Source organism: Neophocaena asiaeorientalis, unplaced genomic scaffold, assembly GCF_003031525.2.
Source record: "Neophocaena asiaeorientalis asiaeorientalis breed wild unplaced genomic scaffold, Neophocaena_asiaeorientalis_V1.1 scaffold268, whole genome shotgun sequence".
In the NCBI taxonomy this organism is placed as follows: domain Eukaryota; kingdom Metazoa; phylum Chordata; class Mammalia; order Artiodactyla; family Phocoenidae; genus Neophocaena; species Neophocaena asiaeorientalis.
The window spans coordinates 5,769,743-5,787,470 of record NW_020173979.1 but is presented as its reverse complement, the minus strand read 5'-3'; the positions used below and the strand labels follow the sequence as shown (position 1 = coordinate 5,787,470).

The following is a 17,728-nucleotide window of genomic DNA, read 5'->3' as shown; positions in this document are numbered from 1 at the left end:
CGTGCCCCTGGAAAAAGCGACCCCACGCCTGCAATAGTGAGGCTGGTCTCACCATCCGTCCCCTGGCCTCTGAAGGCTGCGCCAGCCCACACCAGAGGCGGGGACAGGTCTCTGAGATCCAACTCCAGGAAGGCAAGCAGGCAGGCGGTCTCTGAAGCCCCTATCGTCCTGACGGATTGGTTTTCCCATCGTCCTATGATCATTTCACCACATTGGATAACTCTGCTGGAAAACTGAATAGTATGGTTTTTGTCTTCTCCACTGATTTTTCACTTTTAGAGCATCGTTTCACATCAATACAGAGTTTTATGGAGACACATATTGCATGTAGTTATGTTTTAAAGGTTAGTGCAGAATCGGAAGACTAAGGTGGCTACAAAAGGAGCTCCGAGCAGCAGAAGGTACGACCTAGAGGTACAGGGTTCCAGGCATTCAACAGATCTGGTCTCATTTAGGGCTTCAAAGAGATAAAGGAACTAGAGCACTAACTGAGCTTCTACGAGGGAGTGCTGGCCCTTTAGTTACTGGCTTCTCCTAAGTATGGAAATTGTGGTAAGGATGTGGGCTCTGTAGTCAGGCAAGCCTGGGTTTAAAGTTTAGCTCTGTCAGTGACTGGCTCTGTGACCTTGGGCAAGCTGTCTAAATCTCTAGGACTCGGTGTGTTTATCTGTAAAATGGGGCTAATGTAGTATCTAACCTCCCAAGCCTGAGATTGAGGAAGAGAATCTATCTAAAAGCAGTTCGCAGAGCACTTGACCCACAGTAAATATGCAAGGCACACTTGGGAACTATTATACGCTAATGTGTTCATTCGTACACATTACGAAGCCCTTGCCCCCATCCTTCAGAATGGAACTGTATTTGGAGATTGGGTCTTTAAAGAGGTGACTAAGTTCAATGTGGCCATTAGGGTGGGGCCTAAGCCAACATGACTGGTGTCCTTATGAGAAGAGGACAGGACACCAGAGGTGAGCGTGAACGGAGGGACAATCGTGTTAAGGGGCAGCAAGAAGACCATCAATCTGCAAGACAAGGAGACAGCACTCAGGAAATCAAACCTGCCAGAACCTTGATCTGAAACTTCCGGGCCGCAGACTGTGAGGAAACAAATTTCCGTTGTTTAAGCCATCCGGTCTAAGGTATTTCTTTTTTTTTTTTTGCAGTACGCGGGCCTCTCACTGTTGTGGCCTCTGAGGTACTTCTTTATCACAGCACTAGCAAACTACGACAGGAACTATGATGATTATCCCTATTGCACTGCTAACCAACCAGAGACTGAGAAAGTTGAGGTCACTTGCCCAGCGTCAGTCACCAGAGGGTAGGATCCAAACCCAGGTCTGGACAGTTCCAAAGCCCCTGCTCTTTGCTCTAATATTGGGTTACTTCAAAGAAACATTAGATCACCTTGCTGAATGCAGCTTCTGGCCTGTTTGGGGATACAGGGCATGGATGCACATGGCTGGTGATAAGGGCAGAAAATGGTAAATACGAAGGAGAGGTACAAGGTAGCAGAAATGAGAGTTCTGGGGATGGCCCACTCATTGCAAGTAAGTTCCTTGGAAACTGAGGTCTCACAACTCTTTGGGAGGGAAGCAGCCCCACCAGGATAGCAGCCCCAGTGACTTGGGGCTAAGTTGGCTGGTCACATTTCATGTTGTTTTCAGCTGCCTGGGGATTAACTTCCCAAGTCTCTTGCAACTCCACTGACCCAAGTGAGCGACAGCGGTTTAACCCCAGTGGCATGTTTTAAATCTGCCAAATACCTCGAAGGACTGTGTGAAGAATAATTGGGGGCCTCCGTCCTGCTGCTAGCACAACTGCTTCTTCAGCAACAGGCTTTAAACCACTACCAAATATGTAACGGACTCTTTGGACATGAATCCAGGAGATGTGGACCAGAAGGACCCCAGTGGTCTGCTCATCCTCACACGGCAAAGTCAAATTTTTAAAAACAACAGTTGTGAACCACTGTGTGCCTCTCAACCCCTTCAAAGCTCCCTAATCTGGTGCAAGGCAGACAGCTTTTAGTTACTGTTTTCATCTTGTCTTTTGCTTCTTCTAAGGAATTTCTGGCAACATTAACCACTTAACTTCCAAATCACCAGAAATCCTTCCCTCCTTCCCCCACGTGTAGGTTAAAGAGAAAGCTTGAAGGAGAGGCCAAAAAGGAGAAATTAATAACTTACAGACCACGTAACAGACCACGCTTCATCCCAGCCTCTCTAGATGAGGCCCAGAGAGATGAAGTAACATGCCTAAGGTCACACAGCTTGTGGGTGGCAGAGCCAGTATGAGGATCAGGGTCTTCCCACTCCCGGTGCAGTCCTCCCTCAACCCTCATTTATTTTGGAGACTGAACTCTTCGAGAGGTGCTGAAATGTTTACACCAGAGATGCCAGAGCCCCAGCATATGCACCATTCCTATCAGTCAGCCAGCAAAAGTTAACCATAGCCATCTTTCACTGAGCACTTTACTATGGGCTATAGTCAATGCTAAAGGCTGTCCCTGGGCTATTTCCATTTACCTCACAACAACCTGGAGAAGTAGGTTCTATTATTGTCTACTTTACTGATGCAGAACCTGAGACCCAGAGAGGTTAAGTAATTTGCCCATGGTCTCACAGCAAGTAACTGGCAGCCCCTTAACCTTTTCACTTTACTGCCATCTCCTGTGCTCAGTCAAGAGCGATAGGAAACCTAGAAAGAGCAGAAGTACAGTCCTGATCCTTGAAAATCTTATAATATACATCAGGACAGGAGTGAGCTAATATGTATTGAGTGCCCAAAGCAGGATAGAGACCTTGCTGGGTGTTTTACAGACCACAGTGGTATTACCTAAGCCTCAGGGCACTTCCGAGCTCTAGGATGCTATGGCTCGTGCTCTATGCGCTAAAGGACAGAGTGAGAGGGTAGATACATCACTACTACACACAGGCACCAATGAATCAGATGGTGCTGCATCTAAGGGGGGTGGGGCGGGGTAACCAGCCAAGGCCTGACAGAGCACTTGGATGTATGACAGGTCCATCACCAATCCTTTTTAGCATGACTTCATGCTCTCCACAACAGTTAGCACAGCAGTGTGGCATGGTAGAAAACAGAGGTACTTTGCAGCAACACACATGCATTTCTTTCCCCATTCCGTTGTATCCTGGTTATACAACTATGGGTAAGTCAGATAACACTTCTAAGCTTTAGAAGTAGATTTTTTAAAAAAAAATAAATTTACTTATTTTATGTATTTATTTTTGGCTGTGTTGGGTCTTCGCTGCTGCGCAAGGGCTTTCTCTAGTTGCGGCGAGCGGAGGTAGAAGTAGATTTAATAATGATTCTCTTTGCAGGATTGGCGTGAAGGCTAAATCTGAGTATTGAGGCAGAGTGCCCCGTGCTGCTGCTTAGAAATACGGGTACGGACAAGTAATTTAAACTCTGGGCCTTAGTTTCCTCATCTGTAAAATGGGAGTATTGAGGCAGGGAGTTAATTGTAGTAGAAAAAAAGCACAGGCTTCGGAGTCAGATTACCCACATTCGATTCCTGGTTCCGTCACTGAGTAACTGTATGATGCTGGGCAAGTCCTTTGACCTCGTTGAGCCTCAGTTTCACATCCACAGAATAGTACTCATAGTTCCTACCGCATAGCATCATTAGGAGTATCCAACAAGTTCTACGTAAAGTGCTCAGAAGAGCACCCAACACTCAACATGTTTGCTGTTGTTATTACCTTGAAGTGTTATTGTGGGGATCCACACCACTCAATGAAAGCACAGGGAACTGAACAGACTAGATGCTCAATAAACTTGTAGATGTCTGCTGTGTTCAAGTCTCGTATGTCTTCCCCTGTCCTCTGATAACAGAATTACTCTTCCCTTTGGGAAACCCATTCCCAGGCCCTGCACACCCTCATCTGCAAACAACTGTGATGGATGCATGGCCCAAACCTGGTCAATCAGACGTGCGACCAAGGTAAGCAACTGACCCTCAGTTCTCTCCCGCGGGACTGTTGTCGAGGACACACCCTCTCCACCCTGGTTGCTAGGTTACTGCCCTCAGAGTCTTCTGCTTTCGCCTGTCATCCTGTGCTCTCTTCCTAGGGCTGGGGGGAGTGAGATGAAGTCCCGATGACACCGCCGTGCTCCTGGATCCAGCTGTTCCTAAAGCCAACCGTAACTACCACTGGCCTTCCCATGCACGTTAACTAACATATTTCCCCTCTGAGTTAAACTATTTTGTCACATTTCTGCCACTTACTAGTTAGTGATAATATTATAATCATATATATATAATAGGTTCTCAATAAATACTGTTTCCCTTTCCCATCACTACATGTCTTATTATACGACCATAGCCTTTCCAAAAGGTATTTTTCAGATAATCATTGAATATTAAGCAGTCTTTGTCTATAGATCTAATAAGAAAAGGTGCGTCCGAACTGCTGTTTAAACCACATGGCCGACTGTGGAGGAGACGGCCACCCAGCAGCCCCATTTAGCATTCCCTGGAAAACAGCTCACTGCGTCTATTGAGATGCAGTGCTCTTTTAAAACAGAGCCAGTGGCATATGTATACACACTCATGATTGCACATTTATTGATTTCTAATTTGCACCCTGTTTACTTCCAAAAAGGCCCTGGAGTGGCTGACAAAATGAGACAAAGACACAATAGGGTCATTAAGAAAAATCAAAGATCAAGCCCAGGGAGAAAAAGGGATTGCTGATTATAGCCCAAACCTGGGTTAATAGAGCTGCTTCAATGAACAAAAATATGTATTTAGCTCTCAGCTCTTTGGCAGCCATTCAGGATGTGTCATGACGGGGCACACAGAGAACTGGGCAAACTGCACATCTGCAGTTTAACATCCAGCACAGAGGCCAGGCTGCAACAAGCACCTGGGAAAAGCTTATTGAATGAACGAATGAACAAACAAACGAATAAGTGAATGAAGGAATGGTGGATAAAAGATTCAAAGTTCCCTCAGAACACGGTTCATACCCTGAGGCCTGTATCATTCATTTATTCATCCACCCATTCCTGAGTGCCTATGGGTCACATTGGGCCTGGCTGGGGACCTGGAGAGGGACAGAAACCAAAATGAGCCAAACGTCCTCCCTGCCTTCCCAGCTGCAGCTCTCTGGCCTGAGGACAAAAGCTCCGTGTAACAGATCTCAGGGCCCACGGCAGCTCCTGGTTTCTTCATGTCTCCCAGTGAAAGGAGATTAGAAACAAGTTGTGAAGATGGGAATTGTAGGAGTAACAATAGCTATCTTGGTAATTGCACTCACACAGCGCTTTAAACCCTAGAAAATGCATGCCCACCATAATCTCATCGGATACACGTACAGCTCCTTGGTGAGGTGTACTGATCATTCATCATTTACTGATGAAGACATGTAGGCACAGAAGGGAAAGCGGCTCTCCTGACCTCTTTCAGTTAGAAAGTGGCCTTTAGGACACTGGACTTTCCCATGCCCCTGTGCTACCTGCCTGGGCCTGGCCCCCAGCATGGCAGAGGCCCGTTATCACGGCCTGAAACTCCTCCTTTGCCTGGATCAAGACCAGCCCCGCCGGAAATGAGCCTCACCTGATGGCCGTGGGGAGCAAGAATCAGCCCCCCTGACCTCCTGCAGCAACTGGAACTCTCAGACCTACCCGCTCAAAGCTGCCCAGCAGCCCCAGTCCCATAAGCACCTTTTACTTGCCTCGAAAGTGACGCTGAGATTCCAGATGAACAGCACACAGTCTGCGTTACTTAGTTAAAAGCAGGTTGAAAAGCACGAGGCAGTGCTGGGTGGAGAGATGGCTATTAGGTGAGCATTTAAGGAAAGAACTGTAAAGGGAAGAGGAAGTTAAAAACCAGAGTGGTTTCCCCGTCTGCCCAGTTGCTGTTGCTCATTCGGGCCAGCAACAGCACCTCATGCACCCTCACGTCCATCAGGGTGGATTCAGAGCCGAAGAGTGGAAAGGGAGGCACGCTCTTTCCCTCATTTAGCACAGTCAGCCGGGTGGACTGAGCAAGAGAAAGGGAGTGCCAGCAAGAGGAGACCGTGACGAAGTACAGGTGTCCCCCAGAGAAGGCAAGCAAGGCCGCGGTTCCCTTGAAACCCCAGCCAACCCCAGCCCGTTCTTGTGGCAGCCAAGTGCCCTTGAAAGTACATTTATGTATATAGTCTCTGTGTGTGTGTACAGAGAGAGATACAGATTCCTAATTCAGAACTCATTCTTAAGTGCACATGCAAACATGCGTTTCGTATTTCCCAATTTACCTCCATGCATCAGCGGACTGCATACGGAGGTATTAAACACGGCCATTGGAAATGAGAAGGCTGGCTACCACTTTGCAGCCTCCCCAGTAAGGTTAGCGTCCTCCCAGCCAGGCCGTAAATCTCACCGCCCGACTGCTAAGCAGTCGGACACTTGTTGCTCCAGCCAGAAAGTCAAGCCTTGGGCAACCAATTCACCCCATAACGTACACTAGTTACTGCCGGTAGGACTTTCAGGTTCAAAGTCACGGAGGTGTTCACTGTCAGTAATTAGCACTTGCCTAATAACCCCAGTCTACGAATCACAAACTCCATCGCGACGTGCATCTCCCGCTCTTCAGTATCCAAACTCTCACGCTGAATAAATACACAGAGAATCTGCAAGTCTCCCCCCACCCCCCCATTATATCCTGGACCATTCTGAAGATAAAGCAAAATTCAAAGTGTTTCTTTCTTTTCCCACAAAATCACAGATCTCCAGACCCAGGGTTCCCGGACTGGCAGCGGTTAGAAGCAGGCAAAGGGCAGGAATCCTTCTAGCCAGCAAGCAGGTGAGGTTGAAATGCTTAATGCAAACCACTGCCCTCCTCCGGGACCACCGGCAGTCTTGTGTGAATCAATTCACCTCCAAGCCTACCCTCAGGGCATTTCCCTGAGGTTAATTCAGACCCAAGTTAAAAGGAAGAGTTTCTCCTTGCAAAGGAGAGACGCACTACCACAGGTCCACAGCCCTCACCGGACACTTAAGCGGGTGATCTGGGAAGGACGGACGCAAGAAAGGCGGGCTGGAGGGGAGTGTGAGGACCCAGCACGCTGAAGCCTGGCTCCAAGCGCCCACGTGCGCGGACTCACTGCCAAGGTCCACACGGCTCAGGGCTCCCCACGCTAAGGCAACCACATCCTCGGCATCAGCAAAGCCGGGCAAGACACCAGGTAGGGAACACAACTCCATTCTACTCACAGTCTGGTGAGCTTCGGGTTGCTCTGGAAAAGCAGTTCTGGGAGGACCTGGAGTTTATTCTTGTTCAGGCGCCTGAAGGGGGAAAAAAGAATGAAAAGATGTCAAGGGGACATGAAACGGGATCAAGAGTATTTACAGACACCCCTTCGGCCAATCGATCAACAGGTATTAAGAGGCTTCTAGATCTTTCAACGTGGGATGCTCAGCACGTGTAAGGCACACTCTTAACTTGCGGAGCTGGGAGTCAAGTTGGCGATAAAAAGGCAAAGGTCAGTCGGAAGCAGGAACACAACATGCTTGCTGCCACACCCCCCTTCACGAGCCTCGGAGAGGCATCACTAACTGATCATGACATTCTTTCCCACGAACCTCAGACAGGCTTTTGAACTTTTCTCAACATGTGCCTGTGGTAGCTAGCTATTGCCAAGTGATGGAATGGGCATGTGAAATGGGTCTCTAAAAATAAACAAAATACCAGAGAGAATATTCCAGATCCTAAGTGGTGAGGACAGGTGGGACAGATAGTAGTCGTTACAGGAACGGAGAAGAGGGTGGGGCAGATCACCAGGGGTTAAAGGGCCAAATGTAGTCCCTGCCAGCCTGGCTTTCCAGACCAGAGCTGGGCTGCGTTATGACTGCCATGGACCCTGGGCATTTTTGCCTTTGCGGGCCCCTTCCCCTATTTAAAAAAATTAAATCATGTATTTTATAACTGTTGGTATAAAAACAAATATATTAATATTATATAACATTTACTTTGACCTGAACACTCATTCCCTTCCTCTAATTTTAAAAGAAATTAAACCATTTTCATGGGTCCCTAAAAAGTACTGTCAGCCCTGGGTACTGTCCCCGCTGTGCTTAGATGGCAAAGTCGGCCCTGGGTCAAGGATCACGGTCTAGGTGTGTAGACCCGGAGGCAAAACTCAGCCCAGGAGGGGTGTCCCACGTTGGGTGGTGGCAGCAGAGCCAGACTCTCTCCTGAGAACGGTCCATGCTGATGCCCACAGAAAAGAAGGCCATCTGAGTTTCCGAGGGACCGTAAGTCACTGTGGTCTCCATGAAGCCTGCTCTCCCGGGAGTGTGAGGCCAAGAGGGAAAACCTGCCCTGTGCTCATTCCCAGGCCTCTCTGTCCAAGCATCTTTACGCAGCCTAATCAGGGAAGCCCAAACCAGTGTCCCCAAATCTCCTGTCCCCAGAATCCTCAGAATCTCACTCTTCAGAATCTCCTCGCGCAAAAGAGCAGTTTACAGCCCGGCTGAACTTCTCCACTTACATTATGCACATTTGGCTAGGTGGAAAAAATGTATTATCCCATCTTAGAGCTAAGCGAACTGAAGAGAAGAAAAGGTGAGCTTCTTCCCAGCTTCTGTCCCCAAAGCCCACACTTCGTCCACCACATCATGCAGACATGATCCGCTGGGGGTCGGGGGGATTGCTATTTTCCCCTTTTCGTTCCAGGTTGAAGGACAAAAACTTCAGAGGGACAGGGGACTAGAAGGAAGTTTGAAAGGGCAGAGCATGTGAGAGGAGCATTCACCACCTCAAGTCAGAAGTGTGCAGCTCAGCCCTGAAGGGGTCCACGTGGTGCGGGGCAGGGGTGGACCAGCGGAGCTGTTGGTGACACTCCTGACTGGAAGGAAGCCTGAGAAAAGCCTGGCAAGTTGGACAAGATAAGCTCAAATGCCCTGCCCCACCGAAACGGCGACCTGACTCCCTGTGCTCTTTTTTGTTTTGTTTTGTTTTCGTTTGTTTAATTGTGGTTAAAACGAAAGCCCTAACATAAAATTGACCATCTTCACCATTTTTAAGCATCCAGTTCTGTAGTGTTAAGTATATTCTCACTGCTGTGCAGCACATGTCCAGAGCTTTTTCATCCTGCAAATCTGAAACGCTGTACCCATTAAACAACACCACCCCAGGGCCCCTGCCCTCGTCCCTGGCGGCCACCATTCTATTTTCTGTCTCTATGGATTTGACCAGTGCTCTTTTGATCACTCCCAGTATCTGCTCTTTGTGTGTTCCTGTCACCAAAGTGGGAAGAAGGGGGGGAGCCCAGAGGAGAGGAGGGGGAGTCTAGCTCCTTGTCTAGAGCAGTTCTCATAGAGCCAGTGATAAGCCCCTTTCTAACACGGGGAAGCACTGGTCCCAGAGAAGGCGTGGTGCTATGACTTTGGGGTTGGTCACGCTGGGTTCAGGTCTGGCTCTATCATGCTCTCGCCACGGGACCTCGAGGAAGTTACCCAGCTCCTTGAGCCTCCGTTTTCCATCTGCCTAATAACCCTACTCAGTGAGTTGCAGTAAGTTTTAATGACACACTGTATTTTTAAGTGTCTAGCGCTGCAATGAGAGCATGGCAATAATAACTGAAACGAGTTGCGGCACAAATGCGTGTCAGGCACTACGCCACGCGCTAGAGGGGTAGGATCTCAGGCAGCGCAGCTCAGAGGCTGGTGTCATAATTACCCGCACCTCACAGATAAAGACAGCGAAGCCTGGAGCGGTTGAGCCCGTTCTGCAAGGCCACTGTGACAGGATGTGGCGGAGGCAGGATGTAGACCCAGGGGGTCTGCCTCCAGAGCCTGGTTCTGAACCACTGTGTTCCTCGAAGGCTTTCAGTCTGTGACAGCTGCCTTCCCCTTCTTTTCTCCCCTCCCTAGTCTTCTTTTTGCCTCTGCTTCCTTTCATCCAGGGTTGCCACCTCCGCTGCCCCAGCCCAGGCAACCATCCACCCTGAGTACATTTCCCTCCCTGAAAAGGATGCTCTTGGAGTCCCCAAGAGTAGAAGTGGGTCTCTAGGTGGGTCTGTCTGGAACCACCCTCTATTGCCACAGCTGCACAAAGCCTGGTGAGAGTTACACTCAGACAACCAACGCTCCGGTTTAGGCAAAAGTCCTGAAATCGGCCCACTGCTGCCCGCAGTGGGGAGGGTATTGAGTGTCCTAAAAGCTCAAAACCAGAGTTGAAGCTAAAAATAAAACCAGCTTGGCTCCGAGGCTCCAGGAAGGGAAGGAATCGTTTTCAGTTCTTTGCCGGTATCTGTGGCTGGACAAAAATAAAAACACAACCATATTTAGTCAGTTGTGTGCTGCCTGCTGCTTCATAAACCCTGAATGAGGATTCCAGGGTGGCTGAGCCGGGCTCTTCTCCCAAAAGCCTCAGGGTCTTTCCACTTCGGCTTGGGCGGGCCGCACGCTGGTTCTCTGTATCAAGAGGAGCTCGACACGACATTTCATTTCTAGTTCATTCCATTCCAGGATTTATTTGTGTTTATTTAGTGAACCAAGTCGGCCTGAAAGGTCTTCCTCGAAGAGCTAAGAAAGGCTCCGAGCTGCGTAAGGTGAACTTCTCACGTGGCTGCTCTAAGAGCAGCTCCTGAACAGGAAAACGAACAGAGTGAAACGTGCTGTTCTCCTGAGAGGAACGGGTAAGTGCTGGGTTGCACACAGCGGCTATTGGTCAAGGCATCCTCCGTACTCATGCCATCTGCTGCTCTGTCACCCTGGAATCAGAGGCGGAGATCTGCCGTAGTTCAAGCTGGGAATAAATCCATGATGCCTGGATGAAGAAAAGGACTGAATGGGACCCGTATGAGGGCAGACCTGAGGAGGTCGGCAGAAAGGCTATAGGCTGGCTCAGTGATGGGATAAAGCCCACCTGGGTGTCCTCTCTCCCTCTAGGATCAACACTCCTTCTCAGCCTTCCTGCTGGAACAATGGGGAGAATCCAGGTCAAAAAAACCCCACTGGCTGCTAGTTGCAAGGTCATTCCGCTTTTCGGCCTGAACTGTGAAGCTCCAAGAAAGAGAGCCTTGTCTCTGCAGTACCACTGATGGCCGCGAAACCTAATTAAAGGTTTTTGCCACTTTATTGAATTCCTTGATTTATCTATCCATTATCCATTCATAAATCCACCCTCTACCCATCTGTCTGTCCATCCATCCGTCCGTCCATCCATCCATCCACTATTCTATCCAACCATTCACCTATCCATCCATCTACCCATTTGTCCACTTATCCATCCATCCATCCATCTTCCTAGTCATTTTTCAATATGAGCATACAAAGATGAATAAGATACAGTCGCTTCCTGCACCTGCATGAATAAGATGTAGATGAAGAAGGTCAGATGCTAGTGAAGGAGACAGACACGAAAACAAAACTCTGCAGCATGATCTTGTAAAAGCAAAGCTACTGTGGGAGCACAGAGGAGGGGCAGCTAACCCGGACCTGGGAAAGGAAGGCTTCCCAAAGAAAGTGGTTTGGAGGGGTTTTGTTTTTGTATTTTTAAGCATAATTTTGACTCTTCAGGAGATAGGGACAAAGGGTTCTAGACTTCGAGAGGTGTATGTGCATGGTCACGGAGGACCAGGAGACGGAGGAGAATTTGGGGTACAGGGCTGCATTGCTGGGACTTGGAGGTGACTTGAGAATCACAAGCGATGAAGCTCTAGAGGTAGGCAGGGGTCATATCAATGAGGGCCCTTGCAGGCCATGATCAAGGATCTGGACTTGGCTGTTTATTGAGAGTCAGAGGGAGCCACAGAAAGAGTCTGAGCAAGGAAATGATCATCTGTTTTGGATTTTAACATGTTCTCTTGAGTAGTAGTAAGGCTTGTTTGGAAGAAGGTGAAATCAAAAGCAAGGTGAGCAGTTATGAGGGCTCCTGAGTAATCAGTGTGGCTGTGTGAGGACCCAGTGAAGGGTTAAGAGTCATATTAGAGTGGAGGACATAGATGTGAGGTCTAATCAACAGGGTTTTGTGGTTAAATGCATATGAAGGCCCCAGGGGCTCCAGCTTGGGTAACTGATCCGTCAAAATGACCAATCAGTGCTGAAAGAAATAAAGACGAGAGGACCATTATGCAGAAGGGGGTGTGTTTAGATTCAGGATTTCTAAACTACTGGGGTCCCTCAAATATATTTTGACAACTAGTAGCAGTAGCTGGTAATAACCCTAAGACCATGAGTCAGGCACTGTACAAGGCGCTTCACATGTGCCAGCTCATTTAATTCCCCACAGAAGTGCTTGAGGCTAGTACGCTTGGTCAACCTATAATAAGGAAACAGAGGCCTAAGAAGGTTAAGGCACTTGCCCGAATTCAAACTCAACCAAAATGATGGTGGTGGGATTTGAACCCAGACACCTAATGCCAAACCTGGGCTCTTAACTACCACGGATAATGATGGTATTTAATTTAGCCCTCATTACAGACTGTTGTGATTTATTACCTCACAAGTGGGTCTCGTCTTTCTGTTAAGTTCTGAAGGTCCTTGAGAGTGGGAAATAGGTCTAATATATCTACTCAGTGACCCATTGTGAGCTGACACAGCCCCAGGCATGCAAGAGGGCCTTCAGTAAGGGCCTGTTGAATTTCATGAGCAAATCATAAAGCGGGAATGGCCAATGAGGGGAGCCTGAAAAAGCAATAGCCTTCCTCCCCTGGGTGAGGGGAGCCATCCTGTTTGCAGATGAACAGAACTCCCAGAGGGCCCAGTTGCTTGAATCTGTCTACATCCTCCAGAATCTTCTTGAAGACTTGGCTTCCAGACTCACCTGCCTCACTACTGACCTACTGGGAAGCAAGGCAAGAAAGGACGGGGCCAGTTCGTCCCCTCAGTCGGTGCAGGACCGGTGAGAGGCCTCCAGGCCGGAAGGAGGCATGCTTAGTCAGCAACAGGCCCCAGCACCCACTCAAAGTGCTTCCCCTTTCTCAGGGAGGTGTGGAATGTTCAGCTGCCCAGCGAAGGCCTGAGGGAGGGAGGAAGTCAAAATGTGCTAATTCCCAAAGGTCACCAGGAATGTTTGCTTTAGTAATGAAATCAAGTGAATCCCCTTCTCCAGGCACTTTCCTAGGCAGCCTGGACACCTTCCAGGTCTACTGGTATTTTCAGAAACACCAACAAGGACCAAAGCGGCTTTGCTATTCAGAGCGGAAGCTCCAGGCCTTCCCCAAGTGGAGGGATGGACAGGCCCAAGACGTCCTGGCAGACCCCAAGAGAAGGACAGAACCAAACTCAGAGGCCTCGAATCCCAGCTCAGAGGCGGCGCCCTCATTCATGAGGATATGCAGATGTCACTATACATCAGGGGAACTCTGAGCTGAGCAGAGTCAAAAAAGCAGAGAACCTTGAATAGGGGTTGTTTCCGTAGTTGCTCACTGTAGCCACTGATGGCCTCATATTTTCTTGGTTTCCTCATCTGCCGGACAAATCAGATTCAGGCTTTTTCCTGCTATGCAAATTTTCGTAATGCAAATTGGATGTAACCTGATCAGTTCAGCAAGGAACTCAATTCGTGCTCCTTGTTGGTTTACACCACTGTCGTGATCAGAAAGGATCCCTGCGTGGATCAGAGGAAAGCCTATTGGCCTCCAGCTTCAACACCCATGGGCCACTTTAGTGGGTGACTGTCTGTTCTTTGCCATTGGGATTTCCTTTTTTTTTTTTATAATGTATTTTTAGGGTTTTTTTTTCGCAGGGGCAGGGGAGGGTAGCAGCTTTACTGAGATCTAATGGGGCTTCCTTTTTACTAGCACTTCTGGACAAAGCCACAATTTATTTTGATGGTCTGGAAGCAAGTTGACCTGAATCTTGTCTTCCATGGAATTCAGCATTTGCTCAATGACCTCTAGGTTGGCTTATGTCAGCTTTGAAAATCTGTTATTTGTAGTTTGTAACTTCAGAATGTCCTAATAGCAATTAAAACCCTTTACTTTTGACACTTCTGTAAGAGAAATAACTTTGTTGTCATAGTCTAAAACTCTTGCCCTAAGCAGTTTTTTACCTCACTGAAGTTTTTAAGAGAACCCTTTAAAACAATAAAGTTTACTTTAGGAACACAATTATTATGTAATAGCAAAACATGAACCTCGTGAGATACCTGAATAGTTTAACATCTGTGATGGGCTTTACAGTATTTCTCAAAGGCTCGATAAATGGTAGCTGTTACAGCCACTGTTATTATCATTATCATCATCCCTAGATGCCCCAGGAGGTCAGGAACAGGGGAGATGTATTTCTCCTTCATAGATGACTGTATCGGTCAGGAAGGCTATTAGCAGTAACAAAGGAACTCCGAAATCTCACTGGGTTAACACAGTGGACACAGACTCCACGCTCACATAAAGGCTTGGCTCTATCTCTAAGATGCCATAGAGAAGGGGTCCCCAACCCCTGGGCCGTGGACCAGTACCGGTCCTCAGCCTGTTAGGAACCGGGCCGCACAGCAGGAGGTGAGCAGCAGGTGAGCCAGCGAAGCTGCATCTGCTGCTCCCTTTTGCTCCCCATCGTTCACATTAGCGCCCGAACCATCCTCCCCCTCCCCAACGTCCGTGGAAAAACTGTCTTCCACGAAACCGGTCCCTGGTGCCAACAAGGTTGGGGAGCGCTGCCATAGAGAACATGTGGCCCCCAAGGTCAGTGTGTTGGGGATGAGAGAGAGGGAGGAGCCACACCAGCTCTTAATTTCCTTGACCTCACAATGACTCATATCATATCTACTCTGTCTACTGGCCAGAACTAGTCACATGGCCAAACCTAACTGCAAAGGAAACTGGGAAATCTACAGGGACACTTGAATATTTGGCGAGAACTATCATAACGACCAACTCGCTTTAGAATCAAAGCAATAATAATGATCTCTTTGATCTTGTTGCTCTTCCTTCCTTCCTTTTTTTCTATCAAAGCAAGGCACTTACAGCGGGCTAACTGCTGTGGGAGGTGCTTTATATCCATTATCTCATCTCATCCTTCAAGCAACATTGCTAATGTCATTATGTTACACAAGGAAACTGAGGCTCAGAGAGGTTATGAAACCTGTCTAAAGTCACACAGCTGATAAATAAGGTTTGGACAGAAGTCTCTTTGACACTGAAACCTGAACTTTGAACCGCTTCACCATTCTGCTTCCTTAACTCTTTGGTGCTTGGTTGACCAGGAGGCCTCCCAGCAATCCTAGGAGGGAGGCCAGTAATAAGAGTATTTATTCATCTTATAGCTGGAGAAACTGAGTCAAAGCAGACTAGGAAACTGACCCTGTGCTTCCTTGGCCTTACTGTTCAAAGCCTGTTTAATGATCCTGCCCCTCTGGTTTCTGAAGAAGGCTCTGAGGGTCCCAGGAAATCACTGCCCCCAGCCAATCCTGAGCCATCTCTTAAGAGCATTTATCCTTCTTCTCCTCTCAGACCTAAAAGGTCTGTTTATTCAGATGTTCCCCAAGGGCATCCTCAGCCCCTGCCTGCCCCGGTAGGTGACTCTGTCCCGAGATAACTGTCCAGTTCTAGAGAGCTCTGGGGCTTGCCCAGCATCTTGCTGGGCTCCAACTCAACACTCCAGCATGAAAAGAAAACAGGCACAAAGACCCTGAAACAACCCTTTTTGAACTTTCCAGCACCCCACATTGGGCCAATTTTCCTCCAATTACACGGTTGTTAGGGATAAAGCAGAGCACATCGGTGGCCTGAGCCTGCCTTGCCTTTGACCCCTGTCCCAGCTGCTGCCATGTGCCCAAATACCCCTGTCTCCAGAAGACCCTGATTTCAGGAGGAGAAAAGAGGGTGGGGGGAAGAAGGGCAGGAGTCCTGGCTCTGCAGAGAAGGAGCCAAGGGCTCGGAGGGTCATCTTGTTCCATGATGACCAACCCATAAAATCTAAGTCATGTTTGCCTAGAACAACACAAGGAACCCCAAAGGTCTGTGAACAAAAAGACTGCTTCATCTAGGCCTAAAGTCATGAGCAGGCGTTTCTGGGGATCCCCCAGCAGATTGGACATGGAACTACATTAGTACACCGATGGCTCAGAGTCCAGGAAAAGATGTCTGGAGTGGGAAAAAATGCATACTTAACGCACGTATATGAACACACACACAACATACATTGCAGACGTAACGTAGATGCAATTAACAGAATCACGTACATCCCTTAGAGCTGGCCAGATCCATTCCAGACAGCCAGACTGCTTGGCAGTGGCCAAAACTCAGATCCCCATAGCGATCCCTTCAACCCTATTTCATAACGGGGCCAATAGGGCAGGCGACTCCCCAGACTCAAGAATCATGCCTTTATCCCTTCAGAGATACTCCAGTCCTGCATCTTCCCCTGCCTCAGGGTTTCTGCACATGTTCCTTCCTTCTCTGGGAACTCTCTTTACCCTGCTACCAAGGTGGTAGCTGCAGAGGTGTGAAGATGAAAATATTTTAAAGGTGGAGTAGACAGGATTTGCTGATGGATTGGAGGTAAAGCTTGAGAGGGGAGAATGAAGGATGATGCTGAGGATTTGACGTGTGCATCTGAAAGTGTGGATCTGTTGTTACCTGAGCTGGAGGAAGACCACTGTGGGCACAGCACGTTTGGCGAGGGGCCAGATTGGTCATGTTAAATTTGACATGCCCATAAATATCCATGTGGAGACACCCAATAGACGACTGGACATGCAAATCTGGGCTTCAGGGATAAGACCAAAATGGAGATGTAGATGGTATTTAAATACAGGAACCACAGCCACCATGAGAAACGAAGCAAAGAAGGGAAGAGGATTTAGGACTGAGTCCTGGGCTGCACCATCCATTAGAGACCAGAGGGAAGAGGAAATGGTAGAGTGTGGTAGGAGGAGAAGCAAGAGAAGGTGGAATTGTGGAAGCCAAGTGAAAATGGGGTTCCAAGGAGGGAGAAGGGGAGGGAGGGACTGGTTGGTCAAATGCAGCCACGAGGTGGAGAAAGAGGACAACACTGAGCTGAGCAACACGGTGACTTAGAAAGAACAGCTTGGTAGAGAGTTAGGCATCGACTATGAACTGGAGTGGTTCAAGAAAGAGTGGGTGGACAAAAGTCAAGGGAAAATAATAATTGGGAGGGATTTCGCTATAAAGGGGGACAGAAAATGGGTTGATAGTTAGCAGGGGGAATGGGGTGAAGAAAGGTTTTGTTTTTATTTTTTAGGATGGGGCAAATTGCAACATGCTCCTACGCTGGTGAGACTGATCTGGTAAATCAGTGATGCAGGGGATGAGGGGAAAATCCTTAGAGTGAGGCTCCCGAATAGGTGACGGAGGAGATTCCCGTGCACAAGTGATGGCAGTGGCCTTTGACAGGGCCAAAGACAGGTCATCTGTGGCAAGAACAGGGAAGGCGGAGGTTAGGGGACAGTGTATGGCAGGTCCGGTACTAAGAGTCTGCGGAAGGCAAGACTGGGTAAGGCAGTTGAGGGAATGTGCTTATAGTCAGGAGATCTGTTGATTAAGGAAGTAAGGGAGGTCACTATGGTCTCAGTGTTGGTGTCCTCCTCTCACCCCAATTCATACGCTGAGATCCTAACCCCCAAGATGATGGCATTAGGAGGTGGGGCCTTGGAGAGCTGATTAGGATATGAGGGCAGAGGCTTCATGAATGGGATTAGCGCATTTTTAAAAGAGGCTCCAGAGAGATCCCTTGCCCCTTCTACCATGTGAGGACACAGCAAGATGCTGGCCATCTGCAACCCGGAAGAACCATAGCATGACCACGATCT

The 17,728-nt window shown here is 48.4% G+C and overlaps 1 protein-coding gene across 2 annotated transcripts in view; it reads right to left on the bottom strand.

Moving 5' to 3' along the window:
• The window catches only part of SLIT3 (slit guidance ligand 3), a 597,102-nt gene that overhangs the window by 488,162 nt on the left and 91,212 nt on the right, over positions 1 to 17,728 (bottom strand). For both annotated transcript variants that reach the window (XM_024753367.1, XM_024753366.1), the window contains exon 4: positions 7,222 to 7,293. In XM_024753367.1, the coding sequence (XP_024609135.1) occupies positions 7,222 to 7,293 (72 nt within the window). The remainder of the gene's footprint in view (positions 1 to 7,221; positions 7,294 to 17,728) is intronic.